Below are 20,881 nucleotides of genomic sequence, written 5' to 3'. Positions count from 1 at the left end.
AATACCAGCTGCCTCCTGACGGGCGGTCGCGGACAGCTGGCAGCCTGCGGGGAGGGGGCTTCGGCCGCAGTCGTGGAGAGGGAGGGCCGGGCCAAGCGGCGGTAAAAAGGCGGTGTCGGGACCCCTGGACACTGTAGGTTGAGTTACTTTGTAAAGGGGGGTAGGCTGCACCAAAACCTAAAATACGGCGTTATTTGTAATGCTGTGGAAGTTTGGGTCTGGACTAGGATATTGCTGGTAAAAGCTGAATAGACACCATCTGCTTGGCAGAGGCTGTCGTGCGTGGAAGTGGATCGGGGCTGCGGTGTGGGTTGTTGGGATGTACAGCAGCGTTTGCATTCACTGGTTAAATGAAGGTGGAAGGCAAGGTCAACTTCATTGACTAGGATAAGGGTGCGTTTCTTCATTGCCCATGTTTAAAGAAAGAAGAAAATCTCTTGGAAGGTAAATCATTCATCACTGCATCATACAGGGCCATGTGCAGTTGTGCCACTCTTTAGGTGAAAACTGGGCTTTGTCCAGCAGCTTGAAATGAAAACCCGCAAGGCTGAATATTTAGATGGAGTTATGTTTTTTTGGTTTTTTTTTTTTTTAGCAGCAATCATAACATTTGCACATTTTTAAAATTAAATACAATAGGCGAGGATCTGATCAAAACTAAAGAAACCTTATTAAAGGGTCTTTCATCAGCATGGAATCATAAGCAGATTTTTTTATTAGCTGTAAAATGAGTGCTGAATACTAACTTGGTGTCAGCAAACGAGATCGTGTAGATATTTGTATACACCTGTCTTCCCTAAATGAATTATTGCCATGCCACAGAAGAAACAGAATATAAGGCAGTCCTGTGTCCTCTTTCCCTCGCACTCCCCTATTTTATACCCTCATGTGACTTTCTGAAGGTAAGTTCAAAGCGCAAGGTATAACAGGTAGTTGAAAAATGGAATTACCATTTCACTACTTAATTTTTCAAAAATGGTTACACTTTCAGTTCTGTAGAGGGAAGCTTAGTTATTTCCCATATTGAATAGCTCTGTGTGTAAAATAACAAAAGAGTTAAACTGTAGTTTGGGTGAACAACACCACTTAATTGAACTTAAGATACTTACCTGCTGTCTGATCTTGAAAAGCATCTCTCTGATGTTTCCTGATACCTAAACTGACGAGGATGTATTTGCCATCTGAGGATGGAGGAGGGAAAAAAGAAGTTTAAAAAGTAAGAATTCAGAATAATCAGTTTTAGATACCTTTGTAGAAATCACTAGGATCTTATATTTTCCAAAGAGATTTTGACATTTCTTGGAAATGCATGACTACTTACTATATGAACATGGGAGAAAGATTGTCCTGTAATATTCTGGTACTCCTTAGGATGGAAAAGAGAAGTAAGCACAAAAGAGCATACTCTGTGCTTTAAATAATGAAAAATTCTAGTAACGCCATCATTCTCCTTAGGAAAAGCTTCTTCATATGTAATTTTATTTTACAGAACTTCAACCTTCTATAATTATCTGGATCGAAGTATTGAAATTAATAGCTGATGTACCACTTAATTTTGCTTGTGGCAGTATCTGTAATCTTACAAGCTTCTCTCTACTAAGTAATTACTCGTTATTCAGTGTAAAAACTATTTGCAGCAATATTCTTAGTTTTAAAAGACACATGAAAGTATTTTTTAATTTTCAGGTCGTGGACCTAATTTTTAAAAACGCCCCAGATAAAACACAGATTTGCTTGTCAGCTCTATCAACCCCTGTGTACAGATCAATATGCCTGCTGAGCAGGCAGGTGTTTTTTCTATTCCTTGACTAAACAGACTTGAGGGTCTTGTGCCAAAAGTGGAGTTAAATCCCGACTCTGAATCCTTGTGTCTGTTAGGAGCTTCTGTTACTGGAAGTCAGTTCTCTTTTTAATAATGATTATGCCAGTCCTGCACCATGAGGTACGTTCCTATAGAAAAACTCCCTCTTTTGAAGTAGCTGGTGACACACCCTTATCCATACTGTAGTGACACATTCAGTGATGTGGTATGTATTACTAGTCCCTGGCTGGCCTAGCTAATATGTCCCTGACCTCTGTCTCCGTGTTGTAGCAATGCACATTATCCGTTTCTCACTTCTGCTAGGTGTTGGGGAGGGAGGGGTGTACTCAAATGCTAGCAGAGTTGTCTGTCTTCTGTCAGGCCCCTCCTGCACACTCCCAATCCTGCACCCACTTTCCAGAGGAGGCTGAGGTGCTTTGCTGCAGCCATCCCACCAAAACAGCACCCAGGGGCTGCCCTGCCCCTCCGGCTGAGTGACCTCTGTGCTGGAGCCCCCTGCACACGCAGCCGTCCCTGCTGGAGGGGTCCCTCGCATTCTCACAGACCCACACTTTGCAGACTGACCCAATGGCCTTGGTCATTTCAGGAAGAGAAGTCGCAGCATTGCTCAAAGCACAGGTGCTTTTTGTAGACTAAGGTGGCATTATGGGAAGTGGCATGGTGGGTTCATCTCTGCTCATTAAATAAGAGTGATCATGCCCAGGAGTAGCCTCTTTGTCACTCTCTATAGATAATAGGAAAAAGAGTTCATTTCTAAGCTTTGCAATTCATGAGTGTTTGTTGGAGCAAAGGTGACCTTGGGCTGCAGCGTTAAACTTTGCACTTGGGTGATGTCTGAATGAATTTGTTCAGATGTTAATGTCTGCATGCTTTAGGTATTGCACATTTCATCATGTTGGGCCATGGTCTTCCTACCATGGTTGAATGAAAAGATGCTGTTTATGTTCCTTAAGACATCTGAAGATTGTAATCTTGTAAAAATTTTATTACAGTGAAAACATTGCCAAGGGACTACATTGTTAGTTTTTCTTTTTAATGGTAGTTATAAGGAAGAATGGCCACAAGGTTAAAGAGCATGGTGAACCAGCTCTCTGTTGCCCACAACCATCTCCTCTGTTGTCTGTGGATTATAGTTCTGAATCCGTTAAATTCTGTAGTAGTGTATCTGTGGTTTACAGATCTTCTGTGCTTTGAGTTACTCCCTGATCCAGATAAAAGGAAGGGGACAAAACCAGTATTACTACTGATAATATCGTGCTGTGAAATATCTACTTTCTAGTTGATAAAATACATGAAAACACTGATCGATGATTGATAAATACTGTGATGCTTTGTAAAGTTCTATGAAAGATATCTGTGAGGTTCAGATTCTAGATAGCTGTGTCAGCAATGTTCAAAACAACACTGTATTTGTTCAGATGCGGGGGGGGTGGGTTAAGATCCACATACATCTCAAGATACTGTTGGTTATGATAGAACGTGAATGAAAATGCAATAACTTTCCCCAAATTCCTTGATGTATGGACCCTTATTTAAGACTAACAGCATCTTAACACCTTGTTAAAGTTCGGTTAAGTTTTATAGGCAGTGTTAAGTAATATAGAGAAAGAAATTCTTATTCCAAAACAAGAGTCGAGAAGAATGTCCATTTATCCATGTAAACTCTCATAAACGTAATCTATCGGGTAAAATAAAACAAAAATAAATTGTGCTGAAGATTTAGTCTCTAAAGTAGTTCTTTCTCTTTTGTTTTCCAGTATAAGTATAGAGACTTAACTGTACAGGAGACAACCAGTGTTATTACGCAGTACAAGGACCTCAAACCTGTCATGGATTCATATGGTTAGTCTGTGCATAAGAAAATTTTTGCTGTTGAATTGTTGAAGGTTTAGATATATTTGGTAGTTTGTGTGGGGGAAAAGGAGATTAAAAGTAGAAAACATCATTTGAGTTTCTCTTCTTGATCTTTGACAGCAATACTTCCTTAGAAACACAGTTATTTTCTCAAATAACCTTTCCTTATTACTGAGTCTGATATGCCAAGAAGTGTTGCATTTTTCACAGCTTAATTTTTAGTTACTTGCTCAGTGATGTCGTATCAGTTGGTATCCTGAGATTGCTGGTGTTTCATAAATTCAGCTTTGCTGTCATGTAAAGGTATTTTTAGAGTTCTATTTAGAAAGAACTGTAAATGAATGAACAAATACTTCATTCTGCCAAAGTATTTGGCAGTCCTTCAATTGTGGCAGTCCTTCAGAGTATGAAGAAAATTGATATGAGGGGTTTTTTAATGTAAATAAACAATGACAGTCAATGTTTGTTAGCTATTTCTAAGGCGCTGAGTAACTTTGAGTGTGTTGAATTAAGATTATGTCTGGGGTCAGCTCCAGAGGTTGAGGGCATGGTTTCACAAGATACAGTGAGCCAGCATAGCTGCTGAGGTCATCCTTCTGATCACCTTTTTAAACTGTCACCTGTGGGATTCCTTAGTGAGCTAATTTATATTACTGATACATCATCAGAGATTTTTATAGCCATCTGGTTTCTAAATTCTACATCTGGATTGAGAAGTATTAAGAAGGGACTTGGTCAGCTAGAACATAAATTAGTTTTAACTTGAATAGCTGCAAGCCAGCAGCTGTCACTGAAATAAAAATTCATGCAGTGATTGGAGAATTGAAAACAATAGTGAAAGGACTGCACGTTTGCATAATCATACTGTTCAGAATTCCAGCTGGCTTTGAGCTGTAGCAAGAAGCCCATTTGTATTACCTAACTCTTTCTAAGCTGCCTGGGAAAGGCTGAGCATGGAACCACTTACAGATAATTGGTACTATTTGCAGCAGTGAAATGAGCAACAAGAAAATCATTACATTGTTGTTCAGATGGTTTTCAGGTTTATATTATTAATGGAATATATACCCGCGTTTCTGTCCCAACATGTTCTACTTGCCTTTGCAGAACATTAGCACCAAAGCCATTGGACACGATAAGCTACATTTGGAGTACGACTAGAAAGTTTCAGGTGAAATTAGGAAAATAGAAGCTTTATTACCACAAGTTGGTTTATTCAGCCAAGAATAATCTGTTGGGCTGAAATTATGGGAAAAACTAAATACAGAACTCAGTAAATTGAGGCCAGGGTTCCTGGTCAGTTTGTGAACTAAGCCTAAGATATGTCAGTGAGTGAAGTGCTACACATTTCTTCAGTGTATTATTGTTTGGATAAATTACCTTTAATGATTATGTAACAAATGCCTGTGGCCAAGTAATTTTCAGTATTCTTGCTGACCTCATTGTTTGGAGAAATCATAAGGAATTCTTTGTAATCCTAAAATGACAGTTCAGATTATTTCTGCAGCAGTTTGTATGATTTGCAGTTTGTGTGGTTCCAAAATTTTTTAGTTGGTCTGTGAATGAGGAAGCCAGTTTTATTTGCAGTGAAGGTAGTTTGACAATAATTAGTCATTCATTTATCAGAAATATGTTATACATAAGAAGTTACCTGACTGTAGACAATCGCATGCTAGTCCAGAAATGTGCAAGAGCAGAACCTTTCAAGCTGATTCTATGTTTTAAAAGTACTATTTGTTCCCTTTCAGTTTTTAACGATGGTTCATCTAGGGAGTTGATGAGCCTCAGTGGAACCATTCCTGTGCCTTACAGAGGTATTCATTTATTATTATTGTCACCACCACCATTATTTTCCCAAATTACATGAAAAACTCTTTAGATCTGTCCTGGTTCAACTTCACTACTTCAGTGATCACTGTTTTCTTGAAATCCTTTACTTGTCCAAAGTATAATGTTTTAAAGAAATTGTTCCCTGGTTTTGCTGCAAAATTAGATTTTAATGTTGAGCATTGCTACTTCAGTCTTGAGCAGCTCTGTAACATTTCTTTCAGTACTGCACATTTTTCAAGCTTCTCAATTGAATGAATGTTGCAAACCATTTATTGCTGCAGCTAATGATAATTCAGATTAGGTCTAATAATGCTGCATTTTAGAACAAATGAGATAATGTATTAGTGGTAAATGATAGTTATAAATCAAAGTTAAATTGTTCTGAAAAATGTTGAGTTCATGGCCATATTGTGAGCTCTTTGTTGGATGTTACTAGTACATTTTGGCTTCAGCTTCTGGCTGTGCAGTTGAATTTACTGGGTTTAGGAGTTTTTTATAAATCTATATACAAGACGACAGTTGGAAGAATTGGAATAACCTTTAAAATCTTTCAAAATATCTTTTCTAGGTAACACATACAATATCCCAATTTGCTTGTGGCTGCTGGACACCTACCCTTTCAACCCCCCAATTTGTTTTGTTAAACCCACTAGCTCTATGACAATAAAAACTGGGAAGCATGTTGATGCAAATGGAAAGATATACCTTCCTTATCTGCATGAGTGGAAATACGTACGTACAGGGAACTTGGAATTCTGAAGTTGCTCAGTTCTGAATTCTTTTAGATAGCTGTATTGTTTTTAACAAAAGGGATAATCTTATTCAAGATCTTAAATATTTTTTTAAATGAAAACTTATGCTCATTATTTGTAATGCCTTAAAGTTCAAGATGTTGCATTCTGTGGCCTGGTTCTTTGCATCTTTAGTTACAGTTTGTCTGATTAAACAGTACAGGATAGGTGTCCTTGCCTGTCAGGACACTGATGTGAAGATCTGTGAGATAAAAATATTTACAGAAGAGAAATTAAAAATTCTGTTAAAACATCTCTGGGCTGAAATTAATTTCTATCACTAAATTGGACTTGTATGAGCACTTTGACTTTATGTAGATGTTGCTGGACCTTCAAGTATATGGATACACTTGCTTTACCAATAAATAAAGATATTGGGCAGTGCAGACCTCATAGAAGTTGTGACCAAAACATGGACTTGTAAAGAAGATGAACTATGCTGACAAGGTCAGAAAAATAGTACAAGATGCATAGTTTTGTAAAAAGTGATTATCAGGAATAAACTTATTAAGCATGGGTGGTGATTCAGTGCTGACATACAAATGGAAAATGACTGCCCAGATCAGAACTGAGATCTTGCACAAGCAAGAGGATCGTCTGAGATACAGGTGATACAGAATCCATTCAGTTTGAGAGGTTGGTAAAAATAACTAAGGGGATTATGGAGCTAAGAAAGTTTAGAAATAGGATATGTAATCTGGTGCTGCATACATGATGCTTGTCCTTATTTTGGTGAAATGAAATCATGCCTATATTAAATGTAGTTATAACTGAGAAGCTATATTTAAAGGAGGTTTGTGCCACTCCTTAGTGGGTTAGAATATTTTTTTCTGTTGAGCCATTTTGAACCTGAGCAAAAGCTATATGCTTTATGAAATTGAAATAGCTGAAAACTTAGTGATCAGTACTTTTTTCATGTTGGAGAGTGAATTTATGTTTTTTAAAAAACACAGTAATCCATCATTGTACAGTCATCTTCAGTCATTTATTGCCCTGCGGTTGATATGGAACAGTGTATTACCCAGTTTATTCTGAGTGTAAATGCTACTGCAGCTGTATTTTGCTATACCATTTTGAATACCAGCTGCCTGGTTTTGGTATCTGTAAAGGAATCCAGAAAGAAAGTTAAATATGCATATGTATATATACATATAGTTTTTAAAAAAGTAACATATTTAAAAAGAAATTAAAGCCCCACAATAAAAGGATGACTTTTGAGAGCTGATGGAATGGTATAATTTTGTTATTATAGTGAACTAAACTCTCTGTTGGCAAAATCAACACCTTGTGATTTGTTTACCCTCCCAGCCCCAGTCAGACTTGCTGGAGCTGATTCAGGTCATGATCGTTGTGTTTGGTGAGGAACCTCCGGTCTTTTCTCGACCTACGGCTTCGTCAAGCTACCCACCATACCAGGCAACAGGCCCGCCAACAAGTAAGTGGTCATGATTTCTACATATATTCATATTATCACTCCAGAACAATTGTTGCTCTGCATTGTTTGTCAACAAATTATGCATTCTACTCTAGAATGACTTTCCATATTGCTGGCTAATGAATTCACCTGGGCTGCACTTGACGTCTTTGAACTATATTGGAAGATTGTGTGTGATTTTTTAGCTTTTGGGAGGGAAAATCCAGTTTATATTTAAAAAACAAAAAAAAACAAACCACACACAAACACCCCTCAAAACGACAACTAACCTGTCAACATTCAGAGATACCCTTAAAAAGAGATTATTCCGATGTTATCTTAATTTTCTTTATTCTGATAATGGAAGTCCATCTGTTAAGTTTCATGCAACCATTGATTTCATAAGCAAAAGCATACTGCTTGTGTTTCCTGTGCCCACACTTTTTTTTTTTTTTTTTTTGCTGGCTGAATATGAAAAAACCCTGCCCTGTGTTTTTTCATCCTTCTTTGTTGATTTGGCACTCTGACTTGGTACCCATTCTTATTTTCTTGCAGAAATTCTCAAGACTTTTAAAATCATTTATTTAAACTTCTGGAGGTGGCATACTTTAAAGAGTCAGGATAGGTAGATGGGGGAAGAAACAGGCAAGAATGGGAAACAGAAAATCCTAGAAATTCCAGAAATTCTTCCAAAAAGAGACTATAAATTGGGTGGAAAAAACCCAAAACAGTAGAGTAGACTTAGTCAAGCCAAAGACTGGTGCAGGAGGGGAGAGGGAGTAGATTAGCTGCAGATTGTTTAATGACATTATAACAGTTCTACAATAATTTAATAGTAGAGTAGCTGTATTTGGGGTTACATATTTTTGCTGTATTTGAGTTATATACTTTGCTGTATTTCTAAGGCTGTGTGTGTTTTCTATTGAAATACAGCTTTTATCAGATCATATTGTTACATCTGAAAAGCTGAAGTACTATTCATTACAATTACCAGCAGAAACCATTTTTAACAAGGTCTTAGATTCCTCATGTGTGAGGAAAGGGGCAACAGGCATAAATGGGACCATTAGGGACAGCTGGCTAAAGGTAAGTATTTGGGACTTAACAGCTTGTCCAGCACCAGCCTACCTATAGGAGCACTAGATGATTCCACTGTTCTGATTTTCCAAGGACAGTGGGTGTCAGTGCAAGTACGGTTTTGGTAGAGTCTGTGACCTGTATTGCTTTAAGGAAGGGCCATCAATTGAAACACGCTTCACTACTATTGCAGTCACTCAGTGCTAGCATAGCTGAAGTAATTTTAGTGGAAATGTTTCAGGATTTTCACATGGTTAATATCTACTCAGTTTTAGTGCATTTAGTTTTCTTTTTTTTTTTTTTTAATTCTAGATACACTGTTTTAAGAAGGAATGAAGCCCTTTTTAAAAAATTGAATCATTTGAAAGCATTCAAGGATGAAAATAGATTGGCTCTTTTTTTTTAAAAAAAATGCTATTTTGATATAATATTCCTGTAATTACTAGAAATATGGAATAAATCTATTGAAAACATAATTTTTATAATAGAATTGTCAGATTTCCAAGAAGAAACTTAAAATTGCTAGGACTTTTAAAGCCTTAGACATTTATATGTGCTGATAATTTTTTTTTAATGTAACTTCTAAATAGCAGAAATTACTGTATAAGAACATGGATGGATTGTTAAATAGCTAGTCAACTGTTGTGAAGTCTAGCTGCTCTGAAGGTACTTAAGTTACATATTTAGTGAGTAGAGAACAATGGCTACATTGGAAAGGTTATTTTCTTTTTTCAGCTATTGTATAAAAAATGGAAACAGCTCTTCAGGTGTATCATCTTTAATAACATAACATTTTTTTTTGAGTTCCCTAGCTGCAGATACTTTTTCTTATGTCTCCCCGTTTTACTTAGTATAACTACTTGTGAATTCTAAATTGATAGCCATTTTTATCCATGCAGTGGTTAATTTAAAGTAATGATTAAGAAAAAATGTGCAGTGAAAGGTGTTCTAGCTAGTTCTTCTAACGAATGTGTAATTGACTTCGGTTACAGTTCTCATGTGCTTGGATACAGAAAGGCAATTCTAACTGGTTAATACATGGAGGGAAGGTCTGCTGCAGTTTAGCCCTTTATGTGTTGTGAGGGGAAGCAGCTGCCTTGGTCAGTTGGCAGAGAGGTAGCTCACAACAAACATCTGCACGTATCCCTCTGGCCAAGCTGCACAAGAGCAGCACAGGAAATGGCGGGAGTGCTTTGTGAAGTGATGGCATTAGAGGGTGCAGTTTTCAAGGGGTTTTGGCCATAGAATGACTTCTCTTACTCTTGTTGTTTCATTGTGTTGTACTGTATTCATCGTTCAATAATATTTTTTAAAGCATATTTCTGCAGCTTAATATAGATGTGATCTCAATATATATTAAACTTCTGAAAAGTAAAAACGTACAAAATCATCATTTTATTTAGCTTCCTATGTGCCGGGCATGCCAGGTGGGATATCTGCCTATTCAGCAGGAAGCACTCCAAACCCGAGGTAAGAACCTCTTTAAACCATCACCATTTACATAATAGACAGTTTCACTGAATAGTATCTAGTCCTGGTTCTATTTTCTTTTGGTATATTTGTTGTATAATTATCCTATTAGCAGTTTTCTTCAAAAGTGAGGGCTGAATTCTTGTCAATAGCCAAAAGATAGCTTGAGAAAGGTTTAGTTTTCTTAGCATTGCTTGCCAAATACAACGTACTTAGGTGATAAATATATTTTGGAAATTATTACCTAACTCCCACATGTTATCGTCCTTCACTCATATGTTGGATTAGTTTTTTATTAGTGTTTTTAGTATTGTTTGAGGTAATTAGCAACTCAAAACATTGAACAAAACAATTGCTGGTTTAATACAAACCTTGACTCCAGCATAAATGTGAGCTTAGTTCAGAGCTTTTTATTACTATAGAATAGTTTTGAGTAAAGCTTTTCCAGAACACTTGCAATTCTGTCTTAGCAAGTAGTAAGATGCTGATTGCTGCCTCCTAGTGTGTACCTATATTTTTTCATATCATAATTAATTATTTTTATTATTAATGTCCTGGTTTTGTTAGGAGTGTATGAGGAGTTGCTGTAGTATATAACGTTTTGATTTAAAAAACAAACAAACAAACAAAAAACCCCAAAAAACAAACCTGTAATCACTAGGAAGGTGGCGGTGCTAATGTTTTAAGAAGTAAAATATGGGGATTTTGATAAGTTATGAAAGGTTTTTTCCTCCTAAATAAAATGCTCTTCATGTTTGTACAAAAATGAATAATAGAAGAACTATTTTAAAAATAATATCATTTATGAATTAACAGAAAGTTTTTAAGAACTATTAAATCTGCAGTTATCTGGGGAGGCACAGAATATGCTTAATTTATATTTTATATGATGTTTTAGACCATTTTTTTAACTTCTAGTCATGGTTAATACTCTGCTGCATACAGGCATTGGTCAGTCTAATACTGACTAATTTGAGTCCTAGTAAATGTATTTTAGGTATTGTACATTGTCATGTTACATGTAATCTCGCAATTGTTTCAGTGAACAAATTAATTCTTTTGCTTTCCTTCATCCTTCAGAGCAGGGCTGAGACTTTCTGGAGGAGTTTCATCTTGCAACCATATTTTGCACAACATTTTTAGGTCTACGTAAAGCAGTTAGTTCAGTAGTCAACTATTCTCATATTGTTGTTCATGAGTTTGTAGCTACAGTAATTTCTTTTGGATACTTTTGGGGTTTCATATGGCAAGATTAAGAGATTGAAGAGAATTTGGAATGATCCAAATGTTTAACCCAGGTAGTAACTAGAAAAGGGTTGCAGATGGAATAGTATTTTCTTAAATCAGACCAGAAATATATAAATGATGAAAGATGTTAATGTGAACAGCAAAAGAGAAAAAGTATAACTTGGCCTATAATTTAAACATTTTATGATATAAATAAATGTTTAACATGGGGTCATAAAGATAATATACACAGATGATATTTACAAGTAGTTATGTAATGTTAGCATATTTTTCTTTGTCAAAGCAGCTACCCAAACTATCCTTATCCGGGTGGTGTTCCATTTCCAGCAACCACTAGTGTTCAGTACTACCCTCCTCAGCCTCCTGTGACTACTGTTGGTGAGTAGCTTTGAAAGGATTTTCGTGAAGTGAAGCTTCCCTCTATAACTGATATGTAAACAAAGAAAATGGAAAAAGGAACATATTGTTCTTAGTCTGACCTTCTGAAGTATTGATCTTCAATCAAAAAAGTTACTTGAAGTATAAAATACTTTTTACGTCCTTTGCCTTAATATTTTATTCAGTCAGGAAGTTGATAAATTCCTGGGTTTGTGCAGTGCATTGCGTGTGCTCTGAATACTTTGAAGAACAGTGCATGTAACTACCTTAAGTGTTTTTCTCACCCTTTAACTGTAGGTGATTTTTGTTTGTGTTGCTGTGGTCATGGTTTCTAGAAATGCTTTTGTCCTCACTTCAGTCATCTGCTGGACTCGCTTTATTTACACTTTATTTATACTTTCTTTACTCCTAAAGTCCTGGCTGTCTAAATCAGAGGTTTCCAATGTGTTTGGAATGAGCTTCATTTTAACTGAATTTCTTTTCCAGCAGCGTCACTGTTGCTTCTTAATGATCTGTACTTGTTACTTCCTTCTTTCTTCCTTCAGCAGCAAGATTTAGGGTATTAATGTGTATCTTTTCCCAGTCTGCTGCTCCATGGCCCTTTGCTGACAAAATACACTAGCTTGGTTTCTGCCCTGCACCTCACTTTTTGTGTGTGTAACAGATTGGGAACCAGAGATAAAGGTCATCTCATTAAGTAGGAGGTTGGTGCAGTGGATGATAGTCCTTTTGGAGCAGTTAGATGGTAAGAACATAGACTCTTCTGTGACCTTGTTCTGACTATCAGTCATTTGTAGTCTCTTGCACCATAATTTAAAAGTGCAGCCGTAGATTCTTCATTTAATGTGTGAACTCCCGGTTATTTATACGCACTCTTCTCTCCAGAACTGTGTAGTTTGAAATTTTCATTCACACACATGGGCAAAAAGCTAGTTCACAACTCGCCAGGGGGAAGATAGATGCTTCTACTTTACTCTTAATTATTTGAGGAGTTGTTCTGATGTTACAGAATTTGGAAACAACAGGAAGTTCTATGTTGTGTTCTTCTTGTGCCTGATCCTGTCCTTTGTGTCCAAGTTCTTTCAGCCTTCTGAATTAGAAAAGTCTTCTCTGAAAGTCGTTGGCTGTTTCAGCGATCATCTCCATTCTGAGGTGACATGTGTCTACCATGCACACCACAAGAAAGCTGTGGTCCCACTTTAGCTCAAGCAGTACTCAGTGTTGGGGGGCTGTAGTTGGCTCTTGTGTAGGGAGGTGATAAGAACCTTCCTAGGGAACGCCAGCTTTCTGCAGCGTCTTCCTCAAACAGATCCAGTTTTGTTTTATGTAGTAGAGAGTTAATTTAAAATAAAGGCATGTCCTATTTAATTTCTTTCCATCATTTTCATCCCCAGTGAAGGTGAACAGAGGTGGAATATCTGCCAAATATCATAGAAGGCTCTTCAAGTCCTGAGTTAGATCATCTGATACCATGTTGTAATGCCAAATTTTGTAGTGGCAACTTAACCTTAGACCGACTCATTTGATGCAGCTAGGCAGAAGCCATATACCTGTTAATGCATGGTTTATCTCTTGTGCTAAATGAAATGCAAACATGTCTCTTTAATCATCCATTGTATATACAGTACTGCTTGTTTTTTACACTTTTTTTTTCTTTCAACTGAAAATGTGTATTTCCTATACAGATTGTTTGGCTGTGGTTTATTGTGGTAGTTTATTTAGGAGCATATCAGGTGCTGCAACTTCAGAGTTTTGGGGGTGGTGGTGAGGTGTATCCTATAGTGAGCTTAGTTTGAATTGAATGAAAATAATAATTCAGAGTAGTTTAAACTTTTAATAATCGCTGGGTTTTCAAATACTCCTTGAGGGTTTTTCTTTCTGTTCAATCATCTGCCATTAATTACTTTTCTGATGCAATTACTAGTTTGATGATTCTGTAAGGTCACTTCTGAAATCAGACTCTGCCTGGTAAAGGTTAAGGGTTTCAGTGCTCTGTAGGTTTTAATGGCTATGTGCCATAAAATCTTCCCCAAGCTGGGCTAATTATGGAAACAACAGAAAATGCTAAGGGTTCATGCTCTTTAAGAAGATACATAAAATCTAATGGAAGCTGTATTAGGATGATCCTTTATATGATCAAAGACCTCTTTCCTGTCTGTTGGGATTTCTGTGTGAACTTTCACTGTTTTAGGTGTATTGTGATTTTATTTTTTTCTCTGTCCTACTTCACTCTTAAAGTGAGGCTTATATGAAATCTCCTGGAGTGGGGGATATCAGGGAAAGAAAAAAAGTGGAACTGATGGCTGATTCTGACTTTGTTAGAAAGTAATTAATTATGTAAACAGTAACTGAAATCATGCTAATGCTATTCTTGAAGTGAAATCGGACCTTTTTGTTCTGATTTGGACAATGTATATTTACAATTGTCTGCTTCAAGCAGGAAGTCCTACACAGTGAATAAACTCTTTGTCCCAGATAGTTTGACTGACTTGGTTTAAGTTTTACTTCTCATTGTAGAAAGTACTCTTCTCCTTTTCATTAGAAGCAGCTATTCCTGGGTCTGTGTGTATGGTGCCATTTGACAGCTTCTGTTGCTGATTCTAACAGTTAAGCAGATATTGAAAATTACCTTGTTGACTGGCGACAGGGTGAATTGCTTAAGCAAGAACTGTAAATCAGATGAAGTGTTGGGAAATTTATATTTTCATAAGGCTGTCTTTGCACCAGTTGATTAATAAATCAGTATATTTTTTCCAGTAGTAATTAGCTTATTTTTTAATTAAAAAAAAATAATTACACATATTCTGGTGCAATTTGCATGCAAGTAAAGTGATCACATTAGTAATTATCAAAATGTGATGTTTTCTTAAGTTTAGAAGAATTTGGTGGATTAGTAAGTATGATGTGCATCTTCCCATAGTTCCTCTCATGTCACCTGCGTTGCTTTAATTTTCACATATCTGGCTTGGTGTAGTTTTTGTGGACAGGAATAGAGTAAAAGGCATAGGGGAGAGATAAGGAATTTATGCAGTCAACTTCTGTTAGTAGCAGAAGTCCAAAAAATCCTCAGGATGTTTTAAGGATTGAGGTATGCAGTCCTGTCAACAACAGTTTGCATTTGTTAATATAACAATACCAACATACACTCCAAATAGATTTTTTTTTTTATTTTTTTTTTTTTAAAGTTATGATGATACCCTAACAGAAAATTGTTATTTTTCCATTCAGATACTTGTTTCTAAAGGCAGAGTTTAGATTTATAAGCTGTGTTCTGGATTGATAACTGTCTCTCTAGATAAAAAGAAACTGTGGTAAAATTTTTTTGCAAATTTTCTTTCCAGTTACAGAACTTCAAATCTCTCTACTTTCATCAATAAAAGTTGGAAATTTTAGGCACATTAGAGAAGTTATTTTCTTCTATTATATTTTCGAATACTGCTGCATTAAAATGTGATTTAATAAACTGAAACTACAAGTTGTACCTAGCAATCAAAAAAGGTAGTAGCCTCAGTTGTTGTAACTCAACTACATAGCAGCCTCTGCAGTTTAACATTGATCATTTATAGAAGCTAGCTGTATAATAGAACAGTATTGGTTAGTTGTTTCACTGCTACTAAAAATCTGCCCTAAGTTTCTGGGCACAATGGACCAAGTGAAACTGGCAAATTAGTATATCTGCAGTCAAATTGTATGTCATCATCTTTGTATGTCACCATCTTTGTCTTACCTTAAAATAGCTATTCTCACTTTTGTTAGAATCAAATTGTGTAACTAATTCCACAGAATCTCTGTATGTTTGACTAATACTCTTTATTCAACTAACATTAAAGTAGTATTTTATCCAGAGAGAATTTTACAGGTTTTTTGTGGATGCTGTTATCTAATTTTATAAACTATGCTGCTCCCCACCTCGCTCCAATTACAGTACCATCCTGCAGTAGTTTAAAAAAAACAAATGGTAGACTCAGTATAACACTGAACGTGTACCTAAAAGATTGCCATCTGATTTTAGTCTGCTAGAACATACCTATAAATCATATGCTAATACAACTGATTAACATTTCTCTTCTGCTTTATAATCTTCTAATAAATGTTGCTTGTTAAAGTAAGAATACCTCAATAAAAAATGTTCTATATTAATGCTGATTGGTTTACTGCCCCCCATACTTGCCCTAGGATGGCTGAATGATAATTGTGAAACCAATTGGAAAGACTAGATAATATTGTAGCTTTTTAATCACTCGTTACTGTCCAGTAATTTGTCAGTTAAACAGACCCTGCTATTAGATCTTCATAAATATAAAAGGGCAGCAGTTAAGATCTTTTTCATCTAAATTAATTTTGTTAGCTTAGTGCTCATCTATTTTCATTAATTTTTAAAAAACCCCAAGTCTCAAGGTAGAGTACCTATAGGCAAAAGCACTGTCTCTAGCCAGACATTGCATTAATTGTGGTTGAATACACATATCCATTAATTCCTGTAGCATACCAGAAATTTAGTTGTCTTTTAAAGACTCAGACTAACAACATTTGTAGACTTTGGGGAAAATGGCCAACCAATTTTTTTAAATTCAAGGGAAATTGTGCATATGGGAATAGTAAAATGAATGAATGGATGCATACTTTGTGTACATCTTAGTGTGGTTTATCTCACTGTGGTCTCTTCACTGCTTCTGAAAATTGTGATGTAAACCAGTTTATTTTACTGTCTCATTGCTAAAGTACATACAGCAAGTTAGCCACTATGTTTTTCAAACTGGCTTTATATTAAAGAGAATTAATTTTATGCTTGTGAATTTTCTTGTGCAGGCCCCAGTAGAGATGGAACTATCAGTGAGGATACCATTAGAGCTTCCCTTATTTCGGCAGTCAGTGATAAACTGAGATGGCGGATGAAAGAAGAAATGGATCGTGCACAAGCTGAACTCAATGCTTTGAAACGGACAGAAGAGGATCTGAAGAAAGGACACCAGAAACTGGAAGAAATGGTAACTCGCCTGGATCAAGAAGTGGTAAGCTGAGATTGAAACACTGCTCTATATCTGAGTATTCCTAGTAGTGAACAGAAGCATGTAATGAATTCATTATCAAGCACGATAGAAATATCAGAGCTTCCAGTGTATTGCTTTTTAAATATATGTTCTCTTTCCCAATTGTGATGCATGTGTTCAGACTGAAGCAAGTCAGAAATAGCAGTGACAGTAAGATGCATTGTCCTGTGTGTATCTTACAGCTGTCATTGTTCAGTAGTGGAGGAGCAGTATTATTTTTCCCCATCCTCCCTGTGAAAGACATCAGTGGTGTGAGATGATTTCATAACCATGTCTCAGTTTCTGGATAATAATGTGTAACAGCAGCACTAGAGAATGTTTCGGTGTCGTAATGCAGAGACACTGATTTTAGTCACAGCTTCCTTGTATAACCTGCAGATTTTTCCTTTCCCAGACAAGAGTCTCTCCTACTCAGTATGCTCAGAAATTCCTGCAGTTTTTCATAAGGCCTACATCATCTGCTTAGTTTGTCTGCTCCTTGCATTACTGCTTGGGAGTAGAGGTTTTGGGATTGATGAGCAGTTTCTGAAACCAGCTTAGTGCTCAGATAATGGTTTAAAAAAAGAAAATTCTAAATTATTAATCAGGACTAGATTAATCAGGACTAGACATAATCAGGACAGGGGATACCCTTATGTCACTGTATATATATCTGTATACCCACTTGAAATGTAGTGTGTAATGCTAGGTTTTCCTATCTTGGAAAGAAAGGACATAATAGAAGTGCAGATGTTTGATGCAAAGGCAAGAAGGATGATCCAGCATACCAGACAGCTTCCATATAAAGCATGACTAAGTAAGCTAGGGCTTCAGTCTGGAAAGAAAGCAGTGGAGACAGAGAATGGCATGTGACAATAGTCTGTAGAGCTTTGAGTGATATGAGGAAGACCACATTGGTATACAGTCTCTTCCAGTGTGTTAGCTGTGGAACATTGAAAATACCAGGAGGCAGATTCAAAAGTAGCAAAAGAAGGTACATCTCATACAGATGCAGTTAAATTACAGTTACCATTAGTGGGTGAAGCCAGCATATTTTGTTTCCTGTCAGTACAGTTTTAAGTGTTTGATCCATGCTCAGCAAACTTATATAGGAACTTACTCCAAAAGACACATTTTCAAAGAAAATAACTGTTTTGGCTTTTCCTTTATTGTCTTTAGCTACTTTAAGTGGTTATTTTTCCTTACGTGGCATCTTCAAAATAGTTAAAGACTATTAGCATGCCTTCTCTGCAGTTATAAATTGGTAATGGATTGACAGTATCTGTAAAAGCCTTTTTTTAAAATGGAAGAATCTGAAATCTATAGACTGATAGCTCTTTCTTTGGTAAAACTCATAACAGAGATGAGTAGAGAAGAACCAACTGGCATGTCTAAAAATCTTTCATCTTGACAGTTGTATCACAAGAAGACATTCAGTTCTGAAGACCTAAGAAATAAATAAACATCTTAATTGTTTTCAGGCTGAAGTTGACAAGAACATTGAACTTCTGAAGAAGAAGGATGAGGAGCTCAGTTCTGCCTTAGAGAAAATGGAAAGTCAGTCAGAAAATAATGACATAGATGAAGTTATTATTCCTACAGCACCACTTTACAAGCAGATCCTGAACTTATATGCAGAGGAAAATGCAATTGAAGACACCATCTTCTATCTTGGGGAAGCATTGAGACGTGGAGTGATAGATCTAGATGTCTTCTTAAAGGTAGGCTTCTTGGGATGTCTTTAAGATTTGCATTTTAAATGTGTTTAAATACTTTGAACTCTTGTTCAGGTTTTTAATGTTAACAATTTCTTCACCAAAGAGGATCCTGTAAGAACATGAATACATGTTGAAATGTAAGTTTTAAAAAAGGAATTTCAGAATTAAGATAAAAGTCCAATTTTAAAAGTACTATAGATACAAAGTCATTTATCATTAGATAGGTGCAACAGTGTCAACGTAAGCTTTCCATTAGGCTTGCATCTTATTTCTGGAGAAACTGAGTGGTGTATTCAGACAGCTCTTCACTTGCAGTCTATGGATCCTCTGCTGAGGCAACCAGTGGAGTGTTAGAATTGTAGGGGGGAAAAAAAACCCCACACGAGCTAGTTTTGCATTTCTAGCAGAGACTTTCTTAGGCAATTTTGTTCCCTTTCTTTGCTGTCCTTAATGCTGAAAGTTTTCATAATCTGATCTAATAACCTTCCTTTATTTTGAGTTTATGTGCATGATGATGGCATATGAAATAAAACAGATCTGTTGTTATTCTGAAAAGATTAAAACCACTTTTTAATGTGGAATAAAAGATGTATATGTGAGAGCAATTAATGTTGCCATTGGATCTGGAAAGATTATTATGCAGAAGCGATAACAGTCTGTACTGGGGCCACTGGGTAACAAGTTACCAGTCCTTCCTTTTTCTAACAGTTGAGGTTCCCCCCAGGTTACAATTTAGACTTTGGTTTTAACATCCAGTGTACAATGCACTACACAGACATACTATTTCCTTCTTAGGTAGCTTGCTACTTCTGTTTATCCATTATTAAAAGAACTGTTCTCTGCCCCATGGGAAGTGCATTAGTCTCACTTCACCTTGCAGTACATATTGCTATTTTTCTCTTTGATAAGAATATGTGCAGAGTTAATAATTAAAATCACAAAAAATATACTATAATGATTGCATTTGGTAGCCATCTGTAAGTCATTTTAAGTCAAGAAATGCCATTTAGTAGGCTAATGCATTTAGTGTTTCCAAAATAACAAACATCCTGTTTGGATGCTTTGAAAATCTGTATTGCAACGTAATTAAGATTCTTATCAAAACTTTCCCAATATCCAGCTGTTCTTATTCTTTCTTTCTGCAGCATGTACGTCTTCTGTCTCGCAAGCAGTTCCAGCTGAGGGCATTAATGCAGAAAGCAAGGAAGACTGCTGGACTCAGTGATCTCTACTAAATTCTCAGACTTTAACTGGGAAGTTAGATTTCCTTATGAGCAGACATTCTCTTGATATTTCTCTTAATCAGTAGGTGCCCAGAATAAGTTATTACATCATTCAAGTGTAAGATATTTTGAATCAATAATATATTTTCTTTTTGGTAAAGACTAGCTTTTATTAATGCACTTTCTATCTCTTGTAATCTTTGTGCTGGTGGACTTAACGCTGAATAAAACTTGTTGCATATTTTCTTCCTCTACAAAACCGTGTACCATGCGCTTCCTTTACGAACAGGCCTGGCTTCTGCAGTGTCAGCCTAACCATACTTTCACTTGTGAGATTTGGAAGACATTTCAGTGTCCCAGACTGGAAAAGCAGTGTGACTAACCTTTGTTATGACCAGTAAAAGCTGAAAACTCAAAATTTCAAGGCCCTGCTGCTTGACCTCGCTGTTGACATCCAAAAACTGTTTTCTTGAAGTGAGATTAGTAACTGTTACACTGACTTGCCTGTTCTGCCCTCAGATCATGGTGATAGGGGGGTGGACCTTCTGGTGCCCTAAGAAGCCTTGACGTGTACTGCATTTTTCCACTAGACAGTGCTAGTCAAAAGGGATGCTGCTGCATTTGGTGTTGCACTACCTGCCAGGCTGAAAACGTGTCACCAGAAGGCCACAGGAAGCCCAGGTTCTGGCTGTGTGAGCTGGGTGGTTACGCACTGCCCTGTCTGATGAAGAAGCTGTGTTGTACGGAGCATCTCCCAGCTTGGAGCGCTGTAGGCATTCCCGGGGCTGCTCTTATTGCCTGTCAGCAGCATGCTGCTGTCCTCACCCAGGGGCTTTTGAAGGCTGCCTCAGCAAAGCTGGCTTGAAAGTGAAAGTTTCTCAGTCACAGCACAGTAATTGATGTGGCTCAAAACTGAGCGTTTGTCTTAAGGCTGTTCATGTTACCACTGGATCTGAAGTAGGAGATTGTATTAAAAAGCTGGTTGAGGCTTCATGTAGTAAAAATTGTAAGTCCTGTGGATCTTTT

General features: G+C 36.7%; 2 protein-coding genes across 3 annotated transcripts in view; both read left to right on the top strand.

Annotated features, from left to right (window-relative positions):
• Positions 1–20,109, top strand: part of UEVLD (UEV and lactate/malate dehyrogenase domains) — a 47,382-nt gene extending 27,273 nt beyond the window's left edge. For both annotated transcript variants that reach the window (XM_026850198.1, XM_026850197.1), the window contains 9 exons: positions 3,580–3,664; positions 5,425–5,490; positions 6,075–6,238; positions 7,606–7,732; positions 10,192–10,258; positions 11,793–11,884; positions 16,694–16,896; positions 18,396–18,635; positions 19,778–20,109. In XM_026850198.1, the coding sequence (XP_026705999.1) occupies positions 3,580–3,598 (19 nt within the window). In that variant the 3' untranslated portion in view covers positions 3,599–3,664; positions 5,425–5,490; positions 6,075–6,238; ... (4 more) ...; positions 18,396–18,635; positions 19,778–20,109. The remainder of the gene's footprint in view (positions 1–3,579; positions 3,665–5,424; positions 5,491–6,074; positions 6,239–7,605; positions 7,733–10,191; positions 10,259–11,792; positions 11,885–16,693; positions 16,897–18,395; positions 18,636–19,777) is intronic.
• The window catches only part of TSG101 (tumor susceptibility 101), a 22,231-nt gene extending 2,122 nt beyond the window's left edge, over positions 1–20,109 (top strand). Inside the window, exons 2-10 of the mRNA XM_026850200.1 lie at positions 3,580–3,664; positions 5,425–5,490; positions 6,075–6,238; positions 7,606–7,732; positions 10,192–10,258; positions 11,793–11,884; positions 16,694–16,896; positions 18,396–18,635; positions 19,778–20,109. Of these exons, the coding sequence (XP_026706001.1) occupies positions 3,652–3,664; positions 5,425–5,490; positions 6,075–6,238; positions 7,606–7,732; positions 10,192–10,258; positions 11,793–11,884; positions 16,694–16,896; positions 18,396–18,635; positions 19,778–19,867 (1,062 nt within the window). The 5' untranslated portion in view covers positions 3,580–3,651 and the 3' untranslated portion in view covers positions 19,868–20,109. The remainder of the gene's footprint in view (positions 1–3,579; positions 3,665–5,424; positions 5,491–6,074; positions 6,239–7,605; positions 7,733–10,191; positions 10,259–11,792; positions 11,885–16,693; positions 16,897–18,395; positions 18,636–19,777) is intronic.
• Positions 20,110–20,881: the final 772 nt, after the last annotated feature.

The sequence above is a fragment of the Athene cunicularia genome (genome assembly GCF_003259725.1).
Source record: "Athene cunicularia isolate RWA chromosome 5 unlocalized genomic scaffold, athCun1 chr5_part2, whole genome shotgun sequence".
Lineage (NCBI taxonomy): Eukaryota > Metazoa > Chordata > Aves > Strigiformes > Strigidae > Athene > Athene cunicularia.
Note: the sequence above shows the minus strand (reverse complement) of the source record. Positions and strands in the feature narration are given on the sequence as shown.